Source organism: Psammomys obesus, unplaced genomic scaffold, assembly GCF_907164565.1.
Source record: "Psammomys obesus unplaced genomic scaffold, mPsaObe1.curated_primary_1811, whole genome shotgun sequence".
Taxonomy (NCBI): Eukaryota; Metazoa; Chordata; class Mammalia; order Rodentia; family Muridae; genus Psammomys; species Psammomys obesus.
This window is the reverse complement of record NW_026596326.1, coordinates 1712074-1723968: the sequence shown is the minus strand read 5'-3', so window position 1 is coordinate 1723968 and position 11895 is coordinate 1712074. Positions and strand designations below refer to the sequence as shown.

The following is an 11895-nucleotide window of genomic DNA, read 5'->3' as shown; positions in this document are numbered from 1 at the left end:
GCTGCAGGGGGGAAGGAAGTAGAACAGCAGGGAAGTTTCTCCACATTCCTGTTAAGGCGCTGTGGCCTTTCCTGACAGGTTACCTCATGCAGTTCCCACCGGCCCTGTTCGAGCCACTATGAGTTTCTTTAATTGATAGCCTGGGAGTTCCAAATGCAGGGCTGGAGTTTGTGATCTCTCGTGGGAGAACTGGCTTCACATTCCTTGCTTACTGTCTGTGTTAAGTACCTGTGTGGGCAGCGGGAGATAATTCTGTGATTCAAGTGAGAGGTGGGTGTCTTATAGCCTGGGCAGGCATGAGTGGCTGTGCTCCAATGTCCCCTGGCTGACCCTGTCCACCATCTCCTTGACTAAGTCTCCCTTGTCTTTTTTTATGCTTTTGTTGGGAAGGGGTGGTTATCTGTCCAAGCCCCTCTATCTGAACCAGAGTGGTCCAGAAGCTGATGAGTGTACACAGCCTGGCTGAGGGATGATGGGAAGAGAACTGAGGAAGGAGATTAGAACTAGGGGCATAGATATCCTTTATCCCCTCTCCACCAGTAAATGCAACAGAAGAGTGGGGAGATAAATTTGAAGTGAGAAATTCCTCCGAAGGGCATTTCTGCCAGTGTTTTTCCCTCAACAGAGGACCTACCAAAAGGTGAGTTAGGGTTATTCTCCTTAACATTCTTTCTCTCATCCTGGCAGGTCTGATTACTGGCTGCTGATCAATTTCTTCATTTCAATGTGTTTATCAGTATTTAATCTGCTTTAGGTACTCTGGTTCTATTAGAATGATTATTTTTACTCTCTTCTTTTTAAAGGAAGAGAGTCACTTTTTAGTGTAAGGTTGTTCCCCTGGTCCCCATTGTAAAGACGAGTGGCTTCTTTTATGTTGCTATTTCGAGGAAGAAAAGGGAAATCATTACATAAGAAACCAGTATTTTCCCCTAAGGTTGTTCTTGGGAGGAAAAGAACATGTGAAACCCTATGGGAAAAGATTCCTGAGTTGTTTTGTATAAGAAATAGTCACCCAACAAGTATTTACCGGCATCATAATACATGTGGCAGCCCTGTCATAGGAGTCTGGGATTCTTCTTACGAGCTGAAGTCATATCTGGAAACTCAGGCTGCAGTCAGGAAGGCTGAGGACAAATCATACAAACATCATGCAACATGCCCTGTGATTCTACCTGCTGGAAAACTCAAGGCAGCAAGGTGATGAGGGATAGAGGAAGGATTTTACTTCCCCATGCTCATTGAGAAGGGGAGGAGGATGAACCAGCAAAGCTTATCTATGAGGAGGGAAGAACAAGCACGTTCAAAGACTCTGTGGTTGGGGTGAGCCCGAAGTGTGGGAGGAACTGCAGGGGCGGTGAGACAAGGGAATTCCAGAGAGTGCTGAAGGATGGATGGAGATGGAGGCAATATTGATGAAAGCCTCACTTTTCTTTCAGAGGCACTTTGGGTTTTGTTCTTTCAGGAGTGGGTTCACTTCAGTGTTATGCCATATACTGGGGTGGGAATCACTTGCAGACTGGGTGGTCGGTCTAGCAGGAGGCTGTTGCTATCAGTTGGGGCAGTATTCATGGAGTGCCTAGGTAGGAGCTAGCATGTAAGAAGTATTTAGGAGAAGGTCTGATCAGATAAGGAGCCAGCGATTTCTGATGGTTGGGATATGTGCTTGGAGAAGGAAAGGCATCAAAGATGGCTGAAATGGTATGATCTGGGCAACTAGACTGACCAACTAACAGCAAAGCTGGGAAGGAGTCAAAGACAGGTGTTTTTTTCTGGGGAAGACTAACAGTGGCTCCGTTTGTCCACTTTAGGGAAGACTGGCCTATTGAATTCAAGGAAACCATCTAGGATGGAGAAAGAAATGTCAGTTTATAGTATGAGAGAGTTGGGATGGGAAAGAGGGGTAGGGATGTATGTGGCTGAATGCTTCCATTCAGGAAGGTTCTCAGCACACAAGAGGAACTGCTGCGAACACTGAAGGAGATTCAAGTTATTTTTCTTGGTTGAGCTTAAGACCAAAATATCTAAGGAGGTGCTTTGAGGCTACGGAGACAGTAATTCACTCCAATAGAAAACCTCATTCCTGGGTATCGTTTAGAAAAATACCCAGGTACATATTCTGGCACATCAGACATGTTCTGTTCTGTGCAGAAATAGATGATGTGGCAACTTCTTGATCATCGGTCTGAATTTAGGAACTAGCAAAGATTCTATTGTGTGTGTTGAGGCATGTGAAAGACCACTGTTCTTTATGTGAGAAGGCTAATGTTATTAATTTTTTGTGAATCACAAAAGCTGTGTCTGACTGAAGAAGAACAGTTCAGAAACAAAGACATGCCGTTTCATTTCAGAACTTGTCTGTGTCTATTTTCAGGTGACTGTGAATCACTGAGCCATGGGAATATGGCTGAACGGATCATCTATAGATGGGTTCATCCTCTTAGGCATCTTCTCCCACAGCCCGACTGACCTTCTTCTTTTCTCTGTGGTCATGCTAGTCTTCACAGCAGCGCTCTGTGGGAATGTCCTCCTCATCTTCCTCATCTACAGTGACTCCCGACTTCATACTCCCATGTACTTCTTTCTCAGCCAGCTCTCCCTCATGGACCTCATGTTGGTCTGTAACATTGTGCCAAAAATGGCAGTCAACTTCTTGTCTGGCAGGAAGTCCATCTCCTTTGCTGGTTGTGGCATACAAATTGGATTTTTTGTCTCTCTTGTGGGCTCTGAGGGGCTCTTGCTGGGACTCATGGCTTATGATCGCTATGTGGCTATTAGCCACCCACTTCACTATCCCATTCTCATGAGTCAAAGGGTCTGTCTCCAAATTGCTGGGAGTTCCTGGGCTTTTGGGATCCTTGATGGAATAATTCAGATGGTGGCAGCCATGAGCCTGCCCTACTGTGGCTCAAGGTATGTAGATCACTTCTTCTGCGAGGTACCAGCTTTACTGAAGCTGGCCTGTGCAGACACATCCCTTTTTGATACCCTGCTCTTTGCTTGCTGTGTCTTCATGCTACTCCTTCCCTTCTCCATCATTGTGGCTTCCTATGCTCGCATCTTGGGGGCTGTGCTCCGTATGCACTCTGCTCAGTCTCGAAAGAAGGCTCTGGCCACCTGTTCTTCCCACCTGACAACTGTCTCTCTTTTCTACGGGGCAGCCATGTTCATCTACCTGAGGCCAAGGCGATATCGGGCTCCTAACCATGACAAAGTTGTCTCAGTCTTCTACACAGTGCTTACTCCTATGCTCAATCCCCTCATTTATAGCTTGAGAAACAAGGAGGTGATGGGGGCACTGAGGAAAGGGCTGGACCGATGCAAGATTGGCAGCCAGCATTGAAACACCGTGGTCTAGTGTCTGGCTGTTACCTTGCTGTTTGCCTATCATTGATAAATTGTTTTTGTTTTGTAAATCTGTTTCTTTATAGATAAAAGAGAATAATGACACCTACCCTCCCTCATAAGGAGTTTGCAGGAACTGCTTTATATGAATCTGAAACCTCAGGGGTGCATTGTTTCACTATTATTGTCATTATTGATTGATTATAATATCCTTGAATTAAATTTACTCTATTTCTTAATTATTCCTGGTAATAGTTGTTTTTTATTGAGTGCTTACTAAGGACTTGTATTGTCTTATTCTGTTCATCATCATCATCATCATCATCACTGAGGTGGGAAGAATCACCATTTATTTATTTATTTATTTATTTATTTATTTGTTTGTTTCTTTTGGTTTTTTAAGACATGATTTCTCTGTGTAACAGCCTTGGCTGTCCTAGAACTCACTTTGTAGACCAGGCTGGCCTCTAACTCAGAATGCTTTGCCTCTGTCTTCCAAGTGCTGGGATCAAAGATGTGCGACACCATGCCTGGCCCTGTTCTGTATTGTTTAATAGGTAATTTAGGATAAGACATGTGGCTCCCTTAAATGGGAATTTTCCAGATGGCAGGAGTTGAGTTTCTATAATACTTGAAGTGTTTTAGCTTTTCCTTTGAGTTCTAGTAGAGGCTTTAGAAACTCTACTAAAATTTTGTTCAGGGTCAGTGAGATGGGCCAGCAGGTAAAGGCTTCTGCTCCCAAAGCCTGATGACCTGAGTTTGACCCCAGGACCAGTTCGGTGGAAGGAGGGAACCAGTTCCCACAAGGTGTCCTCCTACCCTCACTTGCATTCTAGGACACACATACACCTACATACATACACAGAAAAAAATAAACACACTTTTACAAGAATTGGAGTGAATGTGTCTTTAAATTTTGGGGAGATATGTTTGTTTGAGTTCTATGCATATTTTAAAATTGAGTTTTAATCTTTTTTATGAGTTGTAGAAGTTCTTTGTGTGTTACAGAGACTATGAGCTGTCGAGACATGGGAGGTGCAGACATTGTCTCCCATCTGTAGGTTTTCTTTTTACTTTCGAATAATAATTTTGATAGACTGTTGGAGGTTGGTTTGATGCATGTTACTGGCCCTTAAGATCTGGTTACACCTATCTTACCTATCTTTGTTTTGTAAACCTGCCTAAGACATATCTGATGGGATGATTAAATAGCCTATACCTGAGCAAGGCAGAATGGGATAAGTGTGGCAAAGATTCCCCGGCTTAAGAGGACAGAGAGGATCACAGAAAACAGAGGGACGGGAGGAGAGGAAGAAGGAGGACACCATGAGGGTCTGGAAGAAGGACTCCAATAACAATATAAAAAGGCCCAGATGAAAGAATACAAGCAAGTACCATGGAATTATGTATGGAACGTAGGCCAGATGATGAGAATTAAGGTGGATGGCATTGGGTGGGGCTGGGAGATGGATGGTGAGGTTATTGAAATAGTGTAAGGGAAGTATCTGCCCAGCCCAAGATAAATAAGGCAATTATACATCCGACAGGTGCCTGTGTCTTAGGCTAAATAATACTGCTGTGATAATCTTAGGGCTAATAATAAAAATTTTATAGCCCAACACTTCTATGAATAATTATTTACAACAACAATAGACAAAAGTTTTAAAGATTTTATAAAGTCCAATTTATTTATTTTTTCTCATATTGCTTGTGGCTTTGGCATCACAACTGAGAATCCATTCTCAAATTCAAGATCATAAACATTGACAACCACATTTTAAGAATTTATTGCTTCCAGTCTTTTATTTAGTTCATGGATCCATGTCTAGTTCATTGTGGTATATTGCCATTCTAGGGTTGAACTTCATTCCTTTTGCATGTGGATAAATATCCAATTGTTCTAATGTTTGTTGAAAATACAGACTTTTTCCTCCACTGAATGATGTTAACCCTTGCCAAATGTTAGTGCATCATGAGCATGTGGCTTTATTTTGAACTCTTAAGTTCGCCTCCACTTTTATATCCATCTTTATGCCAGTACTGTATAGTTTTGATTACCACCATTTTAGACTGCATTTTGAAATTAGGGGCTGTGAATTCTCCAACTTTGATCTTTTTTTTTAATACTATATTGCTATTGGGCTTCTGAAATTTTCCATATATTTAAGAGTTGATTTCTCTGTTAAAAAAAATCCATTGAAAATTTGATTGCAATTTCATTGGATCTATACATTTTGTCTTCTTAGCATCATCAGACACCTCAATCTGTGAACACTGGACAATCCCTTTGTTTAGTTAAATGTTGTACTTTTTTTTAAGGTAGCACTTTTGTTTTATTGCTAAGAAATTCACATACACAGATGTACAGCTTACCAGCAAACCCTCCCGCCTGCTGGGTCTCTAGTTGTAGCTGATTTACAGTTAAGGTCTGAAGCCAACTCGCCATGTTCTGTAAAAAAAAAAGGAGTCAGAAGATTCAGGGGAAAGGACTAAAGCAGAGCCCAGCTCAACTGTAGCTCTCGCAGAAGGCAGGCCTGCAGTTGAGGGGCCCTTCGGGTTCCTTTGATGACCACTGGCCACAAAACATCCTTCACAAAGACAGAAAACAGCGTGGCACGATTCTCATTCACTCCCAAAAGCAATAATGTACTTTTTTTTTTTAATCTTTGGTGAATAATTGGATTTTCAGCCTGCTCAATAGGAGGGGATTCATGTCTTGACTGTAAACCTAACTAACTGTGAAAAAGATCATAGACCCAAGACTCCTCTTACTACTACTCCTGCTATTTTCCTAAACAAATATAATTTTTTTGAGGCAAGCTTTCGTTATGTTGCCCACAAATGAGTAAACCTGTCATAGCTCACCAAAGAAGCATCCTTTGCTGCAGATGAAGACCATTACGGAGATCCACAGAGGTCCAAAATGCAGAGAATGAGTGACTGTAGGTGCCTAGCTCCAAGTCATCTACAAGGCGATCCGTATACCTAATGTTCAGGAAAAGTCATGGAGGAGGGAAGAAGAAAGATGATGAGAATTGGAGAACCAGGATTTCTGCTGCGAGACAGTGGTGTCTTCTAGACACTACAGAGAATATGGTTGCCTAAATGAGACGTGAATAGTGACAATACCAGTTGGCATGTTAATGTGGATGAGGAGATTTCATAATGCCTCTGTTGTGGAAAATTGGTTATAAATATTTACTATTAAACCATAGAATTATTACAGTGATTATTTTTATGTTGCTATCAATCAATAAAAGACACAGATACCTGTTATTTTTTTTTTTAATAAGCTTTATTTCACCTGGGCCTGGGCAGATATTAACCCCTTAAGCTATTTTATTACCTCCCAGCCCCACATCCCATGCCATCTGCTTTGATCATGTCTATCTGGTCTACTTCCCATCCACAATTCAATAAATCATTGATAATGCTTTTCATCTGGGATGCTTCTCTGCAGCCATGCCGATCCTCAGAGTAAATTCCTCCTGGCAACTTGGTTCTTCTAACTCATGGCGATACTGCTTTCTCCCCCTGGTACCTGTTTCTCATTTTCCTGTGGTCCTTCTCTCCTCCCAGCCTTTGAACCTTGGCCAGGCCTACCTCATTTCTGCCCTGGCCAGGTGTAGGCATTTTATCGGTCAAACAGGGATTATCTGGACTCAACGTTGCACAGCAACATTTAGGGTGTGCAATAGTCCGCTCGTAAAACAGCAAGCAGACCTCAGAGAGCAGAATAATTAATAATCAAATACAAAGCACCAGTCCATGCTGTAGCATGCCTCATCCCTAGATAAACAGCTACAGTCAGTCAATGGCTGCTGAGAGTGGGAGAGTAAGTTTACTCCAGGAACGAGCTCCCTGAAAGGCTACTCAGTTCCAAGTGTCAGCCCAAAACACAGGTGTATAGATACAATACTTAATGGACTGTAGGATATAAACATATTTCTACATATGCAATTTGTACATACATGAAACACTAATAACTAAACATGAAAAAGTTAGGAATTTTAGAAGGAGTTGGTGACATGGGAGCCATTTGAGTGGTGATAGAGTGGGGTAGAAATTAAGTAAATACAGTACTCATATAAAATTTTCTAAAACAAAAAATTTAAATGAAAAAAAATCATACACTATGACCAAGCTGATTTCATTCCCCAGATGCAATGTGGGTTCAACACGAGCAAATTAATAAATGTAATACAACATGTAAATAGAATTAAGGAGAGAAATCAATGATTATCTCAACAGGTACAGAAAAGGGTCTTTGACTATGTTCAGCATCCTTTCACAATCAAATCTCTGAAGTCATCAGGATGAGCAGGAACACACTTTAATTTAATAAAGGCTACATTAAACACACACACACACACACACACACACACACACACACACACTCCAGCTAAATGATAACAAACTGAAAGCATTTCCAGGAAACAAGAGTTTCCACCATCACTGCTATTCTAGAACTGTAAGTATCAGAGCAGTTTCAAAAGAAATTAAAAAATGATATAAACAGAAGTGGAAGAAAGCAGGGTATCTCTGTTTGCAGATGATATGATTCAAAGACCCTACTTACTCCAGAAAAAAGCCCCTTAAATCCAAAAATCATTTTCAACACAATAACATGGTACAAAATGAGCACACAAAAATCTGTAGCTTTTCTGCAGACCAGTAGCATCCTTGCCAAGAAACAATTAAGGGTGGAGGTTGAGGTTGGATAAATCCTGCTCACAATAGCTTTAAAAACATTTAGGAATAGGAGCTGGGGAGATGGCCCTGTCTTCATTCTTGTGCAGCAAGAATGAAGTTTGACCCTCACCTCACACATAAAATTCTGGACAACCCCACATTCATCTGTAATCCCAGGGCTGGGAAGATGAAGCCTGGCAGGTCCCTATAAATTGTAGGTCAGGGAGCCTAGCTGAATCAGTGAGTTTCAGTTCAGTGAGAGACCTTGTCTCAAAAGATACGGTAGACACTGAATAAGAAAGACGCTGACACCAACCTCTTGCTTTACCTACACCTCCACACATCCACATATATACAGGCATGCTAGCACATACACAAAAAAATAGGAACAGCTTTAACTTAAAGTGTGCAAAAGACCTCTACAATTAAAACCTTGAAATACTGAAAAAGTATCAAAGAACATACTAGAAGACGTAAATATCTCCCACGCACATGGATTGGCAGAATTAATGTTGGGAAAAGCAGCCCATGGGTTCAATGTAATCCCCACCAAAATTTCAAGTATTCTTCGCAGAACTAGAAAAAGTGAGCCTAAAATTCACAGAGAAGCGTGAAAGACTCCAAATAGCCTAAACAATACTCAGAGAACAATGCTGGAGTGAACACAATGGCTGATCTCAAATCATGCTACAGAGTCATACTGACAAAACTGCATGGTACTAGCACAAAAGCAGACATGTGGAATAGACCAATGGAACAGAAGACCCAGAAATAAACCCACACGACTGTAGTCACCTAATTTTTGAGAATGTTATCAAAAAACATAATGGGAAAAAAATTAGTGGGTTTTTTGTGTGTGTGTGTGTTTATATATTCACTTCTGCACGCATGCAGAGACCAAAAAAAAGATGTTGATTGTCCTACTCTGTCACTCTTCATTGTATTCCTTTGAGGCAGGGTATCTCACTGGAGTGGAAGGTAGTCAGTAAACTCTGGCAAATCCTGTCTCTGCCTTGTTGTGACCTATGGTTCATGTCTCCTGGTGAAGAAAAAAAAAACCCCAGAGCAAGTAAGCCCCAGAGCAGCCTTTAAACCATAAAAATAAAGACGCCAAGACCTTTTGAAATTTCAAAACTTAGGTCTTAGCTTGGTACAGTCTCAACTAGCTTACCTAAGTTAATCCATCCATCTTGCCTTATCCAGCCAGGTGGCAGCTATCCTCCCAAGCTCACAGTCTTGTCTGTCTTCCTCCATGCCTCCTGTGAAAGGGCTTTTCTCTCTTCCCTTCCCAGAATTCCTTTCTCCAGGAATTTCCATCTCCTACTTCCTGTCTTTCTGCCCCACTAACTGGCCAATCTTTATTGACAACTCCTACATCCAAAGAAGACATTCCTCTACAATTCTTCCTTTTAGTCTAATAAATGGCCTCCTTTACATATACATCTGTATTATTATACATAAATATAAGAAACTACGTACAACAAGAACAACCATGAAACAATATCCACTTACAAGTGAATATATGTCATATGTGTCTTTCTGCTTCTGGGATACCTCACTCAGAATGATCTTTTCTAGTTCCCACTATTTGCCTGCAAATTTCATGATTTCCTTGCTTTTAATTGCTGAGTAGTATGCCATTGTGTAAATGTACCCACAATTTCTGTATCTATTCCTCAAATGAGGGACATCTGGGTTGTTTCCAGCTTCTGGATATTACAAATAAAGCTGCTACAAACATGGTTGAGCAAATGTTGAGCATCTTTTGGATCTATGCCTAGGAGTGGTATGGCTGGATCTTGAGGAAGCACTATTCCTAATTGTCTGAAAAGCACCAGATTGATTTTTAAAGTGGCTGTACAAGTTTACATTCCCACCAGCAGTGGAGGAGGGTTCCCCTTTCCCCACATCCTCTCCAGCATATGTTGTCTCCAGCATGAGTTTTTGATCTTAGCCATTCTGATGGGTATAAGGTGAAATCTCAGGTTCGTTTTGATTTGCATTTCCCTGATGACTAAGGATGTTAAGCATTTGTTTTCATGTTTTGTCTCTGCCTGAGCATTTTCTTTACTTAATATTCTAAGCTCTTCTATCATACCTATCTTTTTGTTGTTTCTGTTCTATAAATTCTTGGATTTCTTGTATTATGCCTTGCTTCCAACTTTTATTTTTTTCTTTCTGTTCTATAAGTTCTTGGATCTTGTTTTATGCCTTGTTTCCATATCTTATTTTTTCTATATTTTGTACCTCAGATATTTTATTATCATTTTCATTAAATCTATAACTTTTGTATTTTTCTTTAAAATGTCTGCTCTTAGCTTTGTTTCCATCTTTTATCTTTTTCCTTTTGTTGTTAATTTTGATCTATAAGCCTCTACAATTTTTCTTCCATTTCCTCTTTAATTTTAATTATAAAAATTTAAAAATCTTTTCTTAAGACCATTTGTTTTAAAAAAGGAATGGGAAGTCATTATTAATACCAACATAATGGTTATTAACATGGCAATATTTTGGATTTTTTCTATATTTAAAACATCTAAAATGTTATTATTTAAAGCTGGTAATTGCTGTGGCTATTTCTGAGCTAACTATTTAAAGTGTTCTTGTATCTTTAATACCTCAGGGTTGCATTTCCCAAGCGTATAATATTGGTCAGTCATTGGCTGCACAAGGTGATTTAACCGGAAGCATTCGCAAGCCCAGCCTAAGACCCACACCTTAATGTCTTCTTTCCTGAGGGTCAAGTTGCTTGAGCACAAGATCTTACTATACCTGATTGTCCAAAATGCTGTGGTCAGACGGAAGGAAGAGCAGGTATCCATTGTCTCCTTGAGAACTTGACTAATCTCTACTCTCACCCGGCAACCCTCTACCACCCATATACCCCCAGGTCTAAAAGCTCTTGATTTAACTGCAACCAGGCAGACTGCCAATGATGGTTGCTCTTGGGTTGGTTTGGGGCTTCGGGTTCCTTTACTTGTTAACGACACAAAGGAGGAATGCCTCCTCGACAAAGGACCCACCAGACAAAGCCCCGTACAGGAGTGCTACAACATCGGGCACCAGTTTTCCTAAAGTGATGGGTTTTGCAGGGTGAGGAGTGCGGCGAGGGAAGGAAAAAATGGCTTCTCCACGCATAGAGCTGTGACGCTCGTGCCCACCAGAGCGAGCCCAAGCCCGGTACAAAGACAGCTCCTAACACACTAGGCTAACTGAACCTAAATGTTCGCGACCACAGCAAAGGCAAACGAATGAGCAGCCAGAAGTCGTTCTGTGCATATAGCCCTAAGCAGACTGAGGGGAGAACTGCGATTCTAAAAGTGGACTCAAAAGCTTGGAGATGCTGGGGATCGATCCCAGGACCTCATGCATGCTAAGCATGCACTCTACCACTGAGCTACATCCCTATGGATTTAAAATCCAAACGGTCCGAACCATTGTGTCCTTTATTTTATTTGCCTGTTTTTCTTTAAAATTACCATTTAAGGTATTTATATTTAACTATAGTGTTTTTAATTAAATTTTTATTTTTTCACATTAATTACATTTTATTCACTTTGTATCCCAGCTGTAGTCCCCTCTCTCATTCCCTCCCAACTCCACCCTCCCTCCCTCATCTCCTCCCTGCCCCTCTCCAAGTCTGCTTATAGGGGAGGTCCACCTCTCCTTCCATCTGACCTTAGCTTATCAGGTCTCTTTAGGACTGGCTGCAATGTCCTCCTCTGTGGCCTAGCAAGGCTGCTTCTCCCTCGGGGGTGGGGAGGTCAAAGAGCCAGCCACTGAGTTCACGTCAGAGACAGTCCCTGTTCCCCTTACATACATTATTTAATGGCTGTCACCAAAATAGACCACATCAGAACA

The 11895-nt window shown here is 41.2% G+C and overlaps 1 protein-coding gene and 1 non-coding gene across 2 annotated transcripts; one reads left to right on the top strand and one right to left on the bottom strand.

The window, feature by feature from the left end:
- Positions 1 to 2392: 2392 nt before the first annotated feature.
- On the top strand, positions 2393 to 3340 carry LOC129669087 (olfactory receptor 56). The gene has a single exon (XM_055597189.1). The coding sequence runs from the start codon at positions 2393 to 2395 to the stop codon at positions 3338 to 3340; it is 948 nt and encodes a 315-aa protein (XP_055453164.1).
- Positions 3341 to 11369: 8029 nt separating this feature from the next.
- Trnaa-agc (transfer RNA alanine (anticodon AGC)) lies at positions 11370 to 11441 on the bottom strand. The gene has a single exon. It is a non-coding gene; the product is annotated as a tRNA-Ala (tRNA).
- Positions 11442 to 11895: the final 454 nt, after the last annotated feature.

Coding starts and splice junctions, on each gene's coding strand:
- LOC129669087 (XM_055597189.1), top strand. CDS start 2,393: ATGGGAATATGGCTGAACGGATCATCTATAGATGGGTTCATCCTCTTA.